This window comes from Oncorhynchus keta, chromosome 26, assembly GCF_023373465.1.
Source record: "Oncorhynchus keta strain PuntledgeMale-10-30-2019 chromosome 26, Oket_V2, whole genome shotgun sequence".
Classification (NCBI taxonomy): Eukaryota; Metazoa; Chordata; class Actinopteri; order Salmoniformes; family Salmonidae; genus Oncorhynchus; species Oncorhynchus keta.
In genome coordinates, this window is record NC_068446.1 from 15,343,806 (window position 1) to 15,363,182 (window position 19,377).

At 43.3% G+C, this 19,377-nt stretch overlaps 1 protein-coding gene across 4 annotated transcripts; it reads right to left on the reverse strand.

The window, feature by feature from the left end:
- Nucleotides 1-1,655: 1,655 nt before the first annotated feature.
- LOC118358996 (bromodomain testis-specific protein-like) lies at nucleotides 1,656-19,202 on the reverse strand. Of its 4 annotated transcripts, none has more exons than XM_035737100.2 (21): nucleotides 18,556-19,202; nucleotides 15,267-15,563; nucleotides 14,895-15,032; nucleotides 14,629-14,770; nucleotides 14,268-14,398; nucleotides 13,488-13,844; nucleotides 13,198-13,326; nucleotides 12,413-12,634; nucleotides 12,130-12,302; nucleotides 11,654-11,952; nucleotides 11,407-11,526; nucleotides 11,075-11,218; nucleotides 8,981-9,039; nucleotides 8,699-8,846; nucleotides 7,917-8,285; nucleotides 7,574-7,647; nucleotides 7,143-7,263; nucleotides 6,926-7,026; nucleotides 6,607-6,791; nucleotides 6,153-6,435; nucleotides 1,656-6,035 (listed from the first exon to the last, which is right to left on the reverse strand). In XM_035737100.2, exons 2-21 carry the CDS (start codon nucleotides 15,465-15,467, stop codon nucleotides 5,967-5,969), a joined length of 3,465 nt encoding a protein of 1,154 aa, XP_035592993.2. In that variant the 5' UTR covers nucleotides 15,468-15,563; nucleotides 18,556-19,202; the 3' UTR covers nucleotides 1,656-5,966. The 4 variants fall into 4 exon arrangements, with proteins under 4 accessions (XP_035592993.2, XP_035592991.2, XP_035592995.2 ...); XM_035737098.2 differs by having other exon boundaries at nucleotides 7,143-7,266; XM_035737102.2 differs by lacking the exon at nucleotides 7,917-8,285 and having other exon boundaries at nucleotides 18,556-19,200.
- Between the last annotated feature and the right edge of the window lie 175 nt (nucleotides 19,203-19,377).

A 19,377-nucleotide genomic window follows, 5' to 3' on the forward strand; every position in this document is an offset into this window, starting at 1 on the left:
GAAGCTTCTGATAAGCTTCTGGCTTATTGACGTCATATGAGTCAATTGGAGGTGTACCTGTGGATGTATTTCAAGGCCTACCTTCAAACTCAGTGCCTCTTTGCTTGACATCATGGGAAAATCAAAAGAAATCAGCCAAGACCTCCACAAGTCTGTGTAGACCTTTTTTGTAGACCTCCACAAGTCTGATTCATCCTTGGGACAATTTCAAAACGCCTGAAGGTACCACGTTCATCTGTACAAGCAATAGTACGCAAGTATAAACACCTCAGCCAGGAAGAAGCCACTGCTCCATAACCGCCATTAAAAAAGCCAGACTACGGTTTGCAACTGCACATGGGGACAAAGATTGTACTTTTTGGAGAAATGTCCTCTGGTCTGATGAAACAAAAATAGAACTGTTTGACCATCGTTATGTTAGGAGGACAAAGGGGAAGGGCGGCTTGCAAGCCGAAGAACACCATCCCAACTGTGAAGCACAGGTGTGGCAGCATCATGTTGTGGGGGTGCTTTACTGCAGGAGGGACTGGTACACTTCACAAAATAGATGGCATCATGAGTTAGGGAAATTATGTGGGTATATTGAAGCAACATCTCAAGACATCAGTCAGGAAGTTAAAGCTTGGTCGCAAATGGGTCTTCCAAATGGACAATGACCCCAAGCATACTTCCAAAGTTGAGGCAAAATGGCTTAAGGACAACAAAGTCAAGGTATTGGAGTGGCCATCACAAAGCCCTGACCTCAATCCCATAGAACCTTTGTGGTCAGAACTGAAAAAGCGTGTGCAAGCAAGGAGGCGTACAAACCTGACTCAGTTACACCAGCTCTGTCAGGAGGAATGGGTCAAAATTCACCCAACCTTTTGTGGGAAGCTTGTGGAAGGCTACCCGAAACGTTTGATCGAAGTTAAGCAATTTAAAGGCAACGCTACCAAATACTAATTGAGTGTATATAAACTTCTGACCCACTGGGAATGTGATGAATGAATTACTTGAGCTTTTATTTATTTCTCTTTACTATTGTTTACTATTTACTATTTACTGACATGACTCATTCTTAAAATAAAGTGGTGATCCTAACTGACCATTTTTACTAGGATTAAATGTCAGGAATTGTGAAAAACTGAGTTTAAATGTATTTGGCTAAGGTGTATGTAAACTGCCGACTTCAACTGTACACGTGTACAAAACATTAAGTGCATTTGCTGTTTTTCCATGTCAAGTTTCCCGTGTGGATCAAAAATGGTCCACCACCCAAAGGACATCCAGCCAACTTGACACAACTGTGGGAAGCATTGGAGTCACCATGGGCCAGCCTCCTTGTGGAACACTTGACACCTTGTAGTCTATGCCCTGACGAATTGAGGCAGATCTGAGGGTAAATGGGGGGGCTGCAACTCCACATTAGGTGTCCTTAATGTTTTGTATAAGGTGCATATTGCTAAGAATAACACACTTAATTGGCATGTGAGTCCTGCATGTCTTGTCAAATCTCCATCTTAACAAATTCAAGTGTGTGGATCTGCATAGTGCCGCGAGCGGACACTCTTTTTGTCCAGTATTGAGTAATCACCTTTTTATTGTAATGAAGACTTTCTGGATATCCCACTTGATGGGACTGGCTGATCACCCATGAAATCACAACACAAAACACAGAAAATAAACAGTGCTTTAATTAAAAATATTTAATGATGTGATTTTCTCAAAATTATATTAGTTCTTTCTCTATATGGTATGACATGCACTCATACCACAAGATACAGAGTAAAGTGCTGCTGTTCATGTCAAAGTGGAAAAAAAAACAAACCACTGCAGAACAGCTAGAACCATAGGATAAAAAAACAACATTAAAGTCTGTCTGCCAAAATAAATGTAGTCGGGGTTGGATCCCATTAAAAAAAAACACAATATAGGCACCAACAATGCCTAAAGGTTCCTAAGCACACCACTATATGGCACCTAAACAAGGTAAAGTGTAGTTTTAAATAAGACCGACATCCCCAGCCTCTGTGTAATAAAATACTAAGTATAATTTTATACAGACAAATATTGTATGTCCACACAAGTATATAAAAAAATCTGTTCCCAAATAAGTCAAAAATGACATGTACAGTATAGCTCAGAGCATCATATTGAATATTTTTCCACAAAAAGGTGCAGAATTGACTATGAATGACATGAAGGAGTAAAGAACTGGAGATAAACTATACAGTACATGGTATACATAATAGTATTACTATTGGAGTGAAGCCCCCATAAATCAGGTTATGCATTTCAGCCAAGTCAAAAAGTTGGAACGTTAATAAGCGTGTAAACAGGTTGATGTGAACACCAGATGAGCATGATGGGGGGAGCTATAGGAGGACAGTCTCATTGTAATGGCTGGAATGGAATAAATGGAACAGTCAAACATGTGTTTTCCATATGTTTACCGTTCAATTTATTCCATTCCAGCCATTACAATGAGTCCATACTGTTATAGCTCCTCCCACCAGCCTCCTCTGGTGTACATGGGAGGACTCACCAAGTCAACTACCGAAATGGCACCCTATTCCGTATATAGTGCTCTGATCAGAAGGGCAATAGGGTGCCATTTGTGACGCAAGCTAGATGAAAAGGAAGAGGACCGAACATGTTGGTGGAACATTTTTCAACAGCTCTTAATTTTTTACTCTTCTTTCACTTCAGTGCAGCTGGTATTTACAAACCAACCATCACAAGTACAACAAGTCAAATTCCATCTATATATGGTTCGTTAAGTGCGTGTGTGTGTGTATATGACTCAGCAAAAAAAGGGTCCTGAAAAAAAGGACGTTATCTTTCAAAGGAAAAAAAATCCAAATAACTTCACAGATCTTCATTGTAAAGGGTTTAAACATTCTTTCCCATGCTTGTTCAATGAACCATAAACAATTAATGAACATGCACCTGTGGAACTGTAGTTAAGACATTAATAGCTTACAGACGGTAGGAAATTAAGGTCAGTTATGAAAACTTAGGACACTGTAGGCCTTTTTACGGTCTCTGAAAAACACCAAAAGAAAGCTGCTCAGGGTCCCTGCTCATCTGCGTGAACATGCTGCAAGGAGGCATGAGGACTGTACTGTGAGACACCTAAGACAGCGCTACAGGGAGACAGGACGGACAGCTGATCATCCTCACCGTGGCAGACCACGCACAACACCTGCACAGAATCGGTACATCCGAAGAGCACACCTGCGGGACAGGTACAGGATGGCAACAACTGCCCGAGTTACCCCAGGAACACACAATCCCTCAATCAGTGCTCGGACTGTCCGCAAAAGACTGAGAGAGGCTGGACTGAGGGCTTGTATGCCCGTTGTAAGGCAGGTCCTCCCAGACATCACCGGCAACGTCGCCTTTGGGCACAAATCCACCGTCGCTGGACCAGATAGGACTGGCAAAAAGTGCTCTTCACTGACGAGTCGCGGTTTTGTCTCACAAGAGGTGATTGTCGGATTCACGCTTATCGTCGACGGAATGAGCTTTACACAGAGGCCTGTACTCTGGAGCGGGATCGAATTGGAGGTGGAGGGTCCGTTGTGGTCTGGGGCGGTGTGTCACAGCATCATCGGACTGAAATAGTTATCATTGCAGGCAATCTCAATGCTGTGCGTTACAGGGAAGACATCCTCCTCCCTCGTGTGGTACCCTTCCTGCAGGCTCATCCTGACATGACCCTCCAGCATGACAATGCCACCAGCCATACTGCTCGTTCTGTGCGTGATTTCCTGCAAAAGAGGAATGTCAGTGTTCTGCCATGGCCAGCGAAGAGCCCGGATCTCAATCCCATTGAGCATGTCTTGGACCTGTTGGATCGGAGGGTGAGGGCTAGGGCCATTCCCCCCAGAAATGTCCAGGAACTTACAGGTAGGTGCCTTGGTGGAAGAGCAGGGTAACGTCACACAGCAAGAACTAGCAAATCTGGTAGTCCATGAGGAGTAGATGCACTGCAGTACTTACTGCAGCTGGTGGCCACACGAGATACTGACTTTTACTTTTGACCCCCGTCCCCCTCTTTGTTCAGGGAAAATTATTCAATTTCTGTGAGTCACATGTCTGTGGAACTTATTCAGTTTGTCTCAGTTGTTGAATCTAATGTTCAAACATATATTTACACGTTACGTTTGCTGAAAATAAACGCATGACAGTGAGAGGACATTTCTTTTTTTGCTGAGTATATACACACACAACCAGTCAAAAGTTTGGACACCTACTCATTTCAGGGTTTTTACTATTTTCTACATTGTTAGAAGAACAGTTATGAAAAGCTATGAAATAACACATGGAATCATGTAACCAGTGTTAAATCAAAATATATTTTATATTTGAGATTCTTCAAAACCTTTTGTCTTGACAGCTTTGCACACTCTTGGCATTCTCTCAACCAGATTCATGAGGTAGTCACTTGGAATGCATTTCAATTAACAGGTGTGCCTTAAGTTAATTTGTGGAATTTCTTTCCTCCTTAATGCATTTGAGCTAAGCAGTTGTGACAAGGTAGGGTTGGAATACAGAAGATCGACCAAATAGGGAAAGACCAAGTCCATATTATGGAAAGATCAGCTCAAATAACAAAGAGAAACAACACTTCATCATTACTTTAAGACATGAAGGTCAGTCAATCTGGAAAATTAAGAACTTTGTCTTCAAGGGCAGTCGCAAAGACACATCAACTGTTCAGAGACTGTGTGAATCAGGCCTTCATGGTCGAATTGCTGCAAAGAAACCACTACCCAAAGGACACCAATAAGAAGTGACTTGCTTGGGCCAAGAAACACGAGCAATGGACATTAGACCGGGAGAAATCTGTTATTTGGTCTGATGAGTCCAAATGTGCGATTTCTGGTTCCAACCAGTGTCTCCGTGAGACGCAGAGTAGGTGAACGGATGATCTCCGCATGTGTGGTTCCCAAGCACGGAAAGGTGTGATGGTGTGGGGGGGTGCTTGCTGGCGACACTGATTTATTTAGATTTCAAGGCACACTTAACCAACATGGCTACCACAGCATTCTGCAGCGATACGCCATCCCATCTGGTTGGCACTTAGTGGGACTATCATTTATTTTTCAACAGGACAATGACCCAACACACCTCCAGGCTGTGTAAGGGCTATTTGACCAAGAAAGAGAGTGATGGAGTGCTGCATCAGATGACCTGGACTCCACTATCACCCGACCTCAACCCAATTGAGTTGGTTTGGGATGAGTTGGACCGCAGAGTGAAGGAAAAGCAGCCAACATGTGCTCAGCATATGTGGGAACTCCTTCAAGACTTCTGGAAAAGCATTCCTCGTGAAGTTGGTTGAGAGAACGCCAAGAGTGTGCAAAGCTGTCAAGGCAAAGGGTGGCTACTTTGAAGAATCTCAAATATATTTTGATTTGTTTAACACTTTTTTGGTTATATGATTCCATTTGTGTTATTTCATAGTTTTGATGTTTTCACTATTATTATACAATGTAGAATAGTAAAAATAAAATAAAAACCCTTGAATGAGTAGGTCCCCAAACTTTTGACTGGTACTGTATATTTTTTGCAATATCAATATTTTACAGCATCTTCTTACAACAATACTAAAATGTACTGGGGTTATATCATGTGAGGTTGCCATGCTACAGTACATGCTTCTCCTGTTAAGGATAATAGCCTGCATCCCAAATTGCACTCTATTCCATTTTTTGTGTGTGTGTATTACGTTTGACCAGGGCCAATCAGGCCCAAAAGTAGTGCACCATATAGGGGATAGGATGTCATTTGGGACACAGGCATAATGACCCGTTTCCGTCATCTAGATGCAGCATGGTTGGTTCAGACAGCCAGTGTCTGGAGGGAGAGAAGGCGCCTAGGGTGTCGTTTACTAAAACAACAAGCTCTATTATTTATTGTCCAACAACAACAGAAGACAGACGTCAGTCACCAGCTGCATGGTCTGCTGCCATTTTATTTTAGTCCAGGTTCTTCTCAAATGTTGCCATGATGTCACTCTGCATTGTCATGTCAATGACACCAGACATCTGAGGGAGAAAAGGTAAGACGTTTTATTACAGTCTGGATAAAATTACAACAAGGAACAGAAGAATGACCGGCACAATAAAACAAATTCAGACAAAACATGAAGGAAAGGAACATACAGCCTCTCGTCTGCGTCGCTCCTGTTCTCTCCTGCGGGCCATCTCCCTCTCTCTGTCTACAGAGGTCTGGGTAGTGAAGGGCGGAGGTGGGGTTGAGGCAGCCGCTGGAGGCTCCTCTTTCAGGGGCTCTGAAGCTCTAGGAGGCTGAGGCTCCACGATTGCCTCCGTCGGCATGGGGATCTCTGCTGGCTCTGGCGCCAGAGTTCTACATGGAAGGTGCTCTTGTTCCGCAGCTCTAGGTGACACTGGTACTGCCACTGGCAACGATACTGGCATGGTCAGGCTGAAAATACAACACTTTTAGCTGGCTCATCAGGTACCACTCACATATTAATAGAGATCTACTTTATTGGAGGAGTTTGGGTGAAGCAGCATTACCTACAAGACACACAATTGATAAGACAAAAAAAAAAAAAATAAAATAAATAAAATGATTGGCTGGATGAATAAGTACCTGCTCTTCCTTGAAGCCTTCATCTGCATCCTCTTTAGTGTGAGAGCTCTCTCTCTCTCCTCCTTCTCAATGGCTGCCCTGCGGAACTTATCAAAGCTCTCCTTTGAAGACTTCACCGTGGAGGGAGTGGAAATGGCTATCTTCCCCAAACAAGCCCAGGAGTCTGCGTTCTTCAGGACAATATCCTACACAGGATAGATTCACAAATGAAGTGTCACATTTTTTTTTAGACAAATACAAATGCCTCCGATGGGCATGCATACAGTATATTTCAAGTAATTCATTGAGCTAGTGCTATGTTTGAGTTACATTACCTTACCTTTTTGGCAGGTGTGCTTTTTCCATCTGCAGTGGGTTTATTAGCTGGATGAGAGAGGCTGGTGTTTCCACCATCAAACACACCATCAGAGTGTCTGGGATCTGGGGAGGTAGAGAAAATATATTCAGTCCATTAAAAATATGTTTTCATTTGTAATTTATTTGCAGACATTTCCATACACAAAAACGTTTCCACACCCACACACAGTTCTGCTTACAAGGCTGTTTCTGCAGAATCTTGGAGTGGGTCTCCCCCAGTGCTTCAGAGAGCCTCCCTTCATCCTTCACTGGCTGTAATGGGCTGTCTTGTAGAGGAGGCAACAGCACTGGGCACAGCTGCTGCTATCGCAAAGTGAGATTTAGAGCATTATACCTCCATTACCACTTCCAGGGCTAAGGCCAATGCTATTTCACACAATCAACCGGCTGTCTCCACCCCTGAAAGATTTGGCCAATGAAAAACACATTTCAATTGCAACACAAAGCACTCTGTAGACTCGTATCGATTCTAATTAAATTACCGTCAAAGAAAATATACCAATCAACTCTTGCAATATTTATAAATGCCAAGAACAGAGACATTTATTTAAAAAGTGTTTTAATCTAAAGTCACAATTCATCCATCAACAACAGGAAGATGAGAGCATACCTCATATCTGCTATCAGCAGCCAGTAGTAAAACTGCAGGAGGAGAGGTCAGAGGGGTCAGCAGTTCAGACAGACCTGATAAACAGGAGAAAAACAAAGCAGGGCCTTATTCTCCACACAGACAGACACAAACACTATGGATGTAAGCCGGCAGGCAGGCAGTTGGGGAACAGGATGAGACACGCAGCCAGGGCTTCAGCGATGGTGACATGGCATCTAACACTAACAACATCTACAGGCGACACACAGACCTTAGCAGCTATGGGTTGAGAAGCATGCAGCACGCAGTGGAGGGGACATGCTAAAAGCTAGGGGGGATGCTAAGCTGACTGAAGAGCCCTTACCTTCCTGTTGTGCCCTATCAGGTGGCCCAGTTTTCACCTGTGTCTGGGCTAGAGATCGACACCGAGGAGAGGGGAGGAGTGCTAGGGGAGAGGGAGGGGTTTGAAGGGAACAGAGCAGGCTGGAGGGAGGTGCGTGTGTGAGTGCAGCTGTTGTGTTGAATGGGTCTGTGGGCAGAGTAAGAGTGGGGTCACAGGAAGAAGGGGGAGTGAGATAGGGAGTAGTGGGGCTCTCAGAGGGGACCAGCAGATCCTGCTGTTGTTGGGGCTGACTGTCAGTGAGCTGCAGGGGGGCCACCCTGTTTTTGCGAGGTAGTGGTGCTGCTTTGGCACTTGGTCTTGAAGGCTGCGGAGGCAGGCGGCTGTGTAAGGCTGAGAAGGAAGGAGAGGGGGAGATTCAATAGAAATAGTGAGTAAAGGTTGTAGGCATCCGTCCCTAATCGGACCTCCTGATTAAACTCAACTAAAAACGTCACATCCCATGAGACATAGCAACACGGCCCAGCGAAATGACCAGGCAATCCAGCTTTTTCCATCTCTAATCCAAACAATACAAGCTTCTCATTATGTGATTTCCACAAGGGCCTCGGTCCAGTCTTAGACTTTCCATGCGCTTAAAACCTACTGTTTTACAGGGGAAATTGTACTTCCATAGATAGGGCTTACACTACGGATTTGTCAACAACCTTTAAAAATGTAATAACCAGAAGACAGTGTTACAGAACTTGAGTTCCTTTATAGCCAACACACTAACACAGAATGTCAAGGCGACAAACATTTGCTACCTGGGGGAGACGTGAGTAGCTCTAGAGGAGGCAGGTCTTTTGTTACTACTGCTGGGACTAGCGATGCAGAGGCAGGCGGGGGCTGGCTGGTCTGGAGAGAGGACTCCGACACTGGGTCTTTCTTAGCAGATTTCTTCTTTTTGGAATTCTGTTTGACCGGGGGGTGGCTTACAATTTATAATGAAAACACTGTAGTTCCAAGTATATTAATCCAAATAGAAGGTATAACCCATGTGAACTAGACCACTGGGTTAGAGGAAGTAGGGGCTGTTAGATATTTACCTTGATCTTGAACTTGTGTGGAGTGTCTTTGCATTTCTTTTTCTTCTCAGATTTCTTTACTGAAAGACATGCGCAATAGTAATTCAATTTATCCACAGTTGGATAAATGGAGAATAAATAAAAACATCTTTACTTACCTTTAAACAATACTAAAAACAATTCCACTGATCTACTCTGAAATCACTACATTCACACATAGTTTTCAGTAAAAGCTAAAGTTGTGGTTGCAAGCTAATGTGTCTAGTAGGATTGAACTGTTTGACGATGCGATACAAATTCAAAGAAAAACACAATTTAACCGTAAAATGTAAAATGGTCTATCAAAATGTATTTATTTGAAACTCTAGGTGTCGACCACCAATACACATACATTTAAAATTCTACCCATATGAGGTACAAATGGAACAAAAAAAACATTTGCAATGGCTACAAAATGAAGCAGTGTAGGAGAAATCCTACTCCATCAAGCTCTGCATTAGCGTTACAATCTGTCGAGTACTTCAAATACAAATCTGACGTACGTGTATTATGCTTATATTGGATCCATACAAAATCTTGCAAAAACCAAAACCTGAGTACAATCAATTGGTGAACAGAGATGAGTGCCGCTGTCTAAAGTGAGGACCAGCTTTGACTCTGCAACGGTTCAGAGAGTATTGTGGGATTCTGTGTTTTACATTATAGCCATTACCATATATATATGATTAAATATTATCTGATGTTGGCTGTGTGAATTATCTGCATTTGTGCACTTGAGCATCATCATGAGATTAAACAACTGCTTGCTACATCTACCGGTACTTGCCTGTTTGTGTGTGTGACAAGAACTGAGCAACATGGTGTGACCTGCATGTTGCAAAACTGTAGATAACAGCCCAGCAGATGCTTTGTCCTTGTGTTTGTATGTAACAATATTGAGCACACGGTGTGACTTGCTGTATCTTACAAAGTTGTGTTTCAGCAGGCATAGGGAGGGGTGGTCATCACGAGGTTTAACTGATATGGAAAAATACTGAACAACACAATAGCAGGAACTGAACAACTGTTATAACTAGGCTGCGATACCAGAACAGTAAGAATCTATACATCGACGGAGGGAGGACTCCAAGAAGCGCCAAGAGGCGGGGACCCGCCTGAGCGCCTGCAATAGGCTGAGCAAGTTTAAACCACGCCCAGCCTCTGCTGTAATAGTTCCAACCCGTCTGTTGGACTATGTCCATCACAGTATAAGAACACTGTTTACATACATCCTGTCAGTTCTCTGTTCTGCCCTGCGTGGTATTACAGTGAGCCCGTATATACCAAAGTTGCATTTGCCATTTATTGCTTAGCTAATAAAAAATACATAGTATACAATTGGTGACTCATTGTTATATTTATCCTGATACCAGATTCGAATTTACGCAACTCTAACAGTATGGAGGGTGAGATGAGAGGGGGGTTGAAGGGTATTGTAATGCTGTCTGGTACTTCTCGAACCGTATTCATCTGATTTTTGCGATGTTTATAGAAGATGTATAGCGGTCGGAGTGTAAATAAGATCTTTGGCTTATAAATAGCACTTGGCCTGTATGGGCTGTTTTTATGAACTTGTCCCAATTCTTAATTTACATCAGATTTCCAAGGCAGCAGTCTGGTGCCCGCTGGATTAATGACATTTGGCACAGAAATCTGGCTCGCCTCATTTCAAACTAAGCACCATTTGTTTGCATTAAAACAATAACATACAAATAAATACAGCACTGTAATAATCAAAAAATAGACTTTTGTGACAGTTCACTGCTCTCTGTAGTACAGACTAAGTGCACAAATAGATAAATAAAATAAAAAAATACACCCAATGAACGAACATACAAAAATATGAAACGATAACACACTAATATTTCTTCAAGTATTTTGGTTTTGCCAGCAGGTGAAAAGGTTCTGTGCTACAGAGGCTAGAGTCCAGGTGAGTATTTAGCCGTATCGTATTCTCTCACTCCATTAGTGTACAGCGAGTGGGGGGAGTGGGGAGGGTGTGCCCTTGCAGGAAAGCGGGGTGGGCATGTGTGTGTGTGTGGGGGGTAGTGCTTAGTGCTGAGGAGAACAGCTAACCTGATTCAGAGTCACTGCTATCAGAAGTGCTAGAATCACTACTACTGCTGGAGCGGTCAGAGCCGGAGGAGGAAGAGCTGCTGCTCTCACTGAGACGGGACAGCCGGGCCACGTCTGGGACAGGAGGAGCTATAGGGGGCTCATCTGGAGGGAAACAGAGGGACAATGGTCACGTGTAGGACAACAGAGAGAAAGACAGAGACGAGCACTGCACAATTGCGTTACTCACTATTGGACAGCAGAGAAAACAGAAGAACCCGTTTCCCCCGGACAACAAGGCCCCGAAGTCAGACATACTGGTCCTTACTACCACAGCTTCAGAGTTCACTTACTTGTTGCCTTTTTCTTCTTGGCCAGTGAGCTCGGCTCGTCGGTAATACTCTGGCGAGGTTTCTCTGCATCCTGCTCCTTCACAGTCTGCATCTCTCCTTTGGCTTTCACCAGCTTATTCACTGGAAGAATAGGGGAAATAATGACATTTGAGCCTAGTAAAGTCCTTGGTCAGGAGTACAGAGATACATGTGCAATGACCAACCCGCAAGGAACCAAGAAAGGAAGGTGTGCACTGCAACTACTCACGGTTGGGTTTCTTGGGCCGTTTCCTGAAGCAGGTCATGACGAAACTCTCCAGAGCCCTGAGTGTGGAGGGCTTGAGGGTCTCAAAGTCGATCTCTATCTCCTCAGGGTTGGCGTCACGGAGCGAGGCCTCCCTGCCCTGGATGATGTTCACCACCTTGCCCAGCTTGTCCCCCGGCAGTTTGTTGATGTCCAGGCTCAGCTGCCTCTTCTCACCGTACAACATGGGCACCGCTAGCACTTCGTCCTCGTCAGACTCATAGGGCACCACAGGGAGAGCCATCTTCCTCCTCTTGCCGTGCCTTTAGAGAGAGGTAAAAAGACATTCAGAAACACTTTGTAGGACAATGAAAGTTAGTAAAATAATAACAGGCCACTGGCAACATGATAGTCAATCCTTTGAATTGGTAAAAAAAAAAAAGAGGTTCCACTGGGGAGGGAGATTATAATTTATCATCAACAACAACTTGGTCACTTACACAGATGGCGTTCCCTTGTTAATGTACTTCTTCTGTATTTTGGGTTTCCTCAAGTCTTCATGCTTCGGTCTTCTACTCATTTCCTTTTTTCTTCTCTCCTTTGATTTCTCCTTCTTTGGTTTGAGCAGGGGCTCCTGGGTGAGTCTCTGCAGCTGATCGTGCACCGCTTTCAACTGAGGAGAAGAAGAGTGGAGGGGGCATCAGTTAGATACACAGTAGTAGGTAACAGAACAATGACGTTAAGCATGGCCAGGTACAATGACAGCAGCAGGTGACGGCATACCTGTTCCTCTAGCTTAGCCAACCGTAGAGCTCTGGCCTCTTCTTCCTCCTCAGAGGCTGAGGAGGACTCGGACTCTGAGGAGCTCTCGCCGGTACTGCTGCCTGTGCCGGAGGAGCTCTCAGGCCCATCTCCTCTCCCTCTCTTGTCCCTGTGGTGACCTGGCCCACCCGCCCTCCTCACTGGCTCATCTGGAAGTTTCAGCCAGCGCTCCTCAAACACATCCTGGTGGGTAGGGCCACAATTCATCTAGTCAAACATTCTCACCAACCATCCATCTTCATATTTAGGGACGCAAACTGGTGACTTTTCTGTTTTGCACTGTAACATATGAAAACTGCGTGTGAAGTGCAAGAAAATGTGCTCATTTCCAGAGTAGTGTTGTCCTAAAACCAACATTTGACTAATGAAGCGATATCAAATACAGAGTAGTATCGTGATGCCACAGGGATTCATTCGTGTCTGCACACTCCAGCCCGCCATCACACAATTACATTTTAAAACTGGAGATGCGCAGAAACAGAGGACAGAGAGAAGCAGGCGTGAGCAATGGTTGGTAGGGGATGCAGCTGGCTGATCACAGCGGTCACACGTGACATTGGATAGAGCACATATCTAACATCACGGTCTGAATTTGCTCGAAACCCCCCTTCAGATCTACACGATTTACGTGGCTGGCCCATTTTAAGATCAAATGCATGCCTGCATATTGTAATATCGTTATTGCATTGCAATTCATTTAGACAACTTCTACAGACAAGACTGGTTGAAAACACGGGCAATCATACCTGGAGTTTTCTTGCCATAACAACAACCTCATGGGTGGGTGGGTTGTATTTGTAACAGTTGGAGAACATGAGTCTGAAATCAGCAGCAAAATCCTGGGCATCCATGTATTCACGTTCAACCATTTTTTTCTGTGAAAAAACACGTACGTCTTCAGCATCATCACAAATACTGTCATCTTCAATGGTGAGAGAGAACAAGAGACAAGATATTGATTGGCCAATGTAACCCTGGCAGATACTAAGTGGCCTCTCTCGTTCAACACAAGTTTAGTGTAACACAGCCATCTAACCCGTATGGTGCCCAGGTCCATGGGCTGCATGATGACGTTGTGGTAGTCGTGTAGACCCAGGGCCTCCGTATCCACCGGCTTGTAGAAGGGCCAGGTGTAGGCCGCATGCCTCTTGGTGAACATCTCCTTCAGGATGCAGTTACAGAAGCGGAGCTGATCCGAGAGCTTACTATTCTGTCTCTGGTGGTAATCAGGCAGGTCTTTCCTGGGGGGTTTGATGGGCCGACCGCTGCCCCGCCTGGAGAACAGCTTACAGGGCGTCGAGCCATCAACGGCAGGGGACGACTCGCAGCTGGTGATCGGAGAAGAGGCTGTCGGCGTGGTGGCGCCTGCTTTTCTCTTCACACCCTTCTCGATCTGAAACGATATGAACACAACAGAGAAGGGTAGAAATGCATTCACAAAATACAGACTAAACCGTTTGCACAAACTTCAAAAAGGTGATATTGATGGGTCATGTTTAAGTATTATAGAAGTTAAATCTTCGCTGTTGAAATAAAATGTTAGTCTAAAAGAAATGTGAAATCATGTATACATAATTTTTATAGTGGAGCTCTAGTATATAAATTGCCTGGCTGGGCTGATGAGACAGTGGATTTTGCAGTCAGATGGAACAGAGTAAACAGACATTTTAACGTCATAGATTTAGCAGGTGGTAACTTGTGGAATAGACACCGGCTGGAAAGCGGTTTTAACCAAATTGGCATTGAGAATTAGAACCACCCGTTGTATAAAATATATAATGTACATATAGTGCGGTAATTGTGAAGAGGTACTGACTTTGGCTGCTATCTGAGAGGAGAGCTGGGCAGCAGGGGGGATGGTGTGGTGGGCCTCAAGAGGGATGACCGTCACCGTCTGCTGGAACACCACCTCAGACACAGGGGACTGGGGCCTCAGCTTTATCATACCTACAAAGAGGACATTAAGAAGTCAGAATGTAGACATTGGAATACATGAAAGATAGTACAGTTGCATCCCAAATGGCAACATATTCCCTTTTATAGTACACTATTTTTGACCAAAGCCCAACAGCCCTGGTCAAAAGTAGTGCACAATAAAAGGGAATAGGGTGCCACCCATTTGGAAAGCATACAATGCTTGTGTAAGATTAAGCCGCTGGAGAGGCTGTGTAGCTTACCAGCAGAGGACTTACTCCCACCCTTCACTGGGGTCTTGGTTGTGATGCCAGATATCTCAGTCTCCTCCGGGGGCATCTCAGCCACTCTCAGTAGGAAGATCTTCTCCAAGGCCTGGGCCATCAGAACAATGTCATCTCCAGGCTGAAAACATGTTGAATAACAATTATTGAGCATTCATTGAATGGGAGAGTATGTAGGCCGACACTATGTGTGTGGTGAGTGAACACAATGTGATTATGACATTTCAACATTTTTTTTTCTTTACCCGATTATATACATAGCAGTTGGTGAACAGTTTGTTGAAGTCTTCTATGCATTCCATCGCTTTCCAGTAATAATTATTCTGAAGACGCTTCTTGATGGTGCTCAAGTCCATTGGCGTCTTGATAATTGTATAGTAATCCTAAAAACACAAAAAAGAACGGAAAAAATTATTCATAAGAGGTCGTGATGGATGTGCATGGAGGAAATGTAAAAAATGACCAAGTACTAAAATGAAAAACATTTGATAATTACATTTCAGTAATTTAGTAGATGCGCTTATCAGCTAGCAACTTATAGTCAGCGCATTCAACTTAGTTAAGTAGGGAAAAACCCCATATCAGACATTGCAAGTAACAAAAAGTGAGAGACTCACTGGAATGTGCAGTCCGACAGCATCCACAGGCATCCTGAAAGGCCAGGAGAAGTTGTGTCTCCACAGGACCTTGACCACCACCATCTCCAGGTACTGCAGCTGGTTTGTGATGCGGCCGGGCTTCTTGGGATTGTTGAACTCCGGGGGAGGAGGGTTCACGCCTCCCACCATGGACATTGGGGGACATACGGCATCTGTCATCGTGGTGCAGTCCAAAGGTCGGTAGACACGGGGTAGGAGTTCAGAGCGGCACTTGTTTCCTGTAGCTCAGCTCTCACACATATTCCTCCAAGACCACTGAAAGAGAGGGGTGGTTTTCAGCACGGATGTGGTTTTTTTCCTCCCTGCACTAGATAACTGCACAAATGTGTGACAAAATAAATGTCGTCACACTGCCATGTGAGTTGCTGAACTGACTGTTTAATTAGCACAGGAAGGCTTTTGCCCTGAAAGCCCAATAGGTCAGTGGTTTTCAAACCTCTCCTCTGGGACCCCCACCCGTTCCATGCACTTAATCTATTCCAGAGCTAGCTCACATGATTCAACTAATTATCAAGCCCTTGAGTAGGTGAAACAGGCAAGCTAGTTCAGAGCTCAAACAAAATTGTCTAGGGATCCCCAAGGAAAGTTGAGAACCGCTGCAATAGGTCATCTAGTCACTGCCATATCATACATCAGTGTGTGTCCATAGACCGAAACCAATGTGTCTTTTTGGTACTATTTTGTGCAGGGGACGAAAAAAAAAAAAATTATATATATATAAATAACATTACTAACAAGGGGTTTTGATAAATAAAATTCAGAGCAAAACACGACTACAAAAAGCAACCAATTTAAAGCTGCAATGTGTCACCTTTTGGACAATCCAACCAAATTCACATAGAAAGGTGTGTTGTAGATCCATCATGATCATTGAAAGCAAGTCTAAGGAGCAATAGATCTGGTCTATGAGCGCTATTTCTATGCTTCCTTTTGGTTTAGTACACCAGCGGTTGACAGTACAATGATTCTCTACACTACACTTGCTGGTTTTGTCACAAACTGAAATTAGGCCAAATTTTAGCAACCAGGAAATGGCGGAGCCATTTCTGCATCTGGCATCTTTAACCCTATGCAATTCAGAACTGCTGGTTTCTACTGCCATCTACTGGAACTATGCATTGTTGGCCAGTCAACATTACAATTCTGGTGTCCAATGTGGCATCTGAAGCACCAAACTCGCTTACCTCATATCTGTCAGAGGAACATGGCTTGAAAAACAAAACCGGAAATAATTTGACCAATTCTCTGCAAAGCACCTCTGTGAGCTGCACTTTCCTCGCTACCATCAACTAAAACTGTTAAATTAGTTTTATGAAATGTATGATTGTATCAATTGACACTACAAAGCATGCGAACTGATGAACTTTCAAAATATCAATGTTTTCAGTCAAACATTTTTGCAATTAGTTACTCAAGAAGCAACTTTCTAGGCATCAACCCATGAAAAAGCATTAGGCCTATTTTCTCTTCAGTGTCCCAAAAGTAGAAAATAGTCACTAAGTTCAAGGTTCTGCTTCACAGTGCCAACATTATATTCCTGGACAATCGCTACTACATATTTTTATGATGGGGCAACCCCTTGGTATTCCATTCAAAACAGCTTCATAAAATACCTAAATACATAAGAAATTACTTCCATAACATATGAACAAACTACATGGTCCATAATAAGGTAAACTATAGGCGCCATTTCGCTGGGAAATGCCCAGTCAGTAAAATACAAGGTTTCAGGCATAGGCTGAGGACCTTTACTGTAACTTAAAGCAGTGAAATTCAAACTAGGCACAATTTTGTGTGTGTGTGTGAGCTGGCACAGATGGATGCCTTTGTCACCTACTTAACCCATCAAGAATTCTGCTATCTTCAAAGTGTGTATTCAATTAGCTTGGACTTTTGCAGATACCCAATCAAATAATTTACATTACAAGTTATATTGATCTTCTAGGCAGTTTATTTTCATTAAATACATTGGATTGTTACAGAGAAACCATAATTTGTCCTCCCAAGTACAACATACAAAACCTGTATCAACAAAGAAAATAAACACTCATAACAAAACTCAAATCAGTTTCCATTTAACGTTACATAATCTAAGAGGTAGTATCTTATTTAAAGATTATACACAACTAATACTTAACAAAACATTTGAGGTGTGAAAGTCAAGGACTTAATGGAAAGAAAAATAATGTCATAATTGTTTTATTTACTAGAACCTAACGTTACACATTAATAGGTGTATTACATGTGATGGATGGTATGGGTGCGTGTAATTTATTAAAAGCTGTTGTTTACTCGGTTCTTGCTATCTGGGATACTTTGAGACGTCCCTAACCACTGAAGTTGCAATGTACAATGGTTTAAGGTAAGGTTATGGTTGGAAAGTACTTGGTGCCAGATGAGGAAAGTGATATCACTCTAAATGTTGCCTATCACTAGCAGCACAATATCGCTTAGCGAATGAAGGTAATTCTGACTGTGTTAACAAAGGTTAGGGTATGGACGTCCCAAAGATCCCAGATAGGACCGAGAAACAATGCGTCACTTTGCCATTTGACTGCCGATTGCCTGCCCTCCACTGGTAGACATGATAGTAACTAGTTAGCTGGCATCGTTAGCCATCAAACTAGAAGGGGGGGGGGGGTAATTTAATACAAATATAGCTAGTAGGCTACAACAATGATGATCAGACCAGTTAACGTTAGTAACTAGCAATAAACAATCGTTAGTTCTGTTCGTTCGTTTGCGCCCATCGTCGGTCAACTCCACGTTGAATGCATCATTCAAGCGTAGTCGACCAAAATGTTGTGTCCAGTAGCGCGTGAACTAGAGAATGTTAGCCTAGATTAGCAAGATAGCTGACGCGGAATTCGTACCAAAACACGAACGTTTACCCAGCCAACATCAAATTCTACATTAGGGCTCTACCTTTAATGTTTGAATTCTAAACCTAGTTCAGATTATTGTACCGCATGTGACACAAGCTAACCTTAGCTACTAACGTTACTGTATACCGTTATAGCTAACGTTAGTTAAAAATGTTAGCTAGCTAGTTTAACTGAACAAATGGTGACAGGAAGCGATCTGTCTAAAGGCCACCACACAAAAAGTAGGTCAACCTCTCAAATTAAACAGCTCTCCCCGCCACACACAGAAGCCTTCCGTTTCAAAGTTATGAGATACAATAAAGTAACCAGCTAATTAAATGCAATGTGTTGGACATCGAGCCCTAAACTCTTTACACATTTACCTCTCCGTCTCTGGCACAAGATTGTTTTTACTGCCGAACTGAGACAGACGCTCTTTGCCGACCGTGTTCTGCTGGAAGGATGCCCAATGAGACTTTCGCAGATGATGCGGTGGATAAAAACGGTGCTATTTTTTGCCTTTTAACGAATAAAAACACAATACAAGGTTTAAACAATATTAAGTACGTTGAAAACCAGTCGTCAATGGCGGACGTCTCTATGGGCAACCGCCTCATATTTATACACTTCAGTTCAGAAGTCGATCGGTGATTGGTCAAACCAGTTCACGTGCTACATTCAGTTCTTGATTTATTCTATAGCGTGGGACAGGATTTAGTTTGACTTAAAACACAAATATCCTACTAACATCGGTTCACCGTAAGCTCACCGACATTCACGTCCCTTTTTCGAAGTAGTAACGTAGATAGCTACATAGGCATTTGTTTTTAAAAAATCACGGGTAACCCAGGGTATTTTTCAAAATGCAACACAACTGGTCAAACCACATCACATGACCATTCTAGAACCTTCGGTTGATGTGTGAGTAGGACATGTCCTCTAAACAATCAATTTCTTTCGAACATTATATAAAAATGCGTTTCTAATCCCTGTTTCATCGATATGGTGCCCATCCTAGAGAAAGCGTTCGTTCAGCTGAGAAATATGTAGGAAAATGTTTTCGAGTGGGGTTAGGGAATTCCGTCAAAATACGCATGCGTACTATTTGGCTCTTCGATTGGCTCAGCAATTGGAGTTTAACGGACGTCATGTCCAGCCATTTTGTTAGCCCAGCTGACACATAATTGATTTGAGCTCAGTGGTAA

What these genes read in the sequence shown, in the direction of transcription:
- LOC118358996 (XM_035737098.2), bottom strand. Translation starts at nt 15,467, where the DNA reads ATGACAGATGCCGTATGTCCCCCAATGTCCATGGTGGGAGGCGTGAAC. An exon ending in CTGTCGGACTGCACATTCCA is followed by an intron (nt 15,033 to 15,266) that starts GTGAGTCTCTCA and finishes TTGTGTTTTTAG; the next exon opens with GATTACTATACAATTATCAA. An exon ending in AACAAGGGAACGCCATCTGT is followed by an intron (nt 11,953 to 12,129) that starts GTAAGTGACCAA and finishes CTCTCTCTAAAG; the next exon opens with GCACGGCAAGAGGAGGAAGA.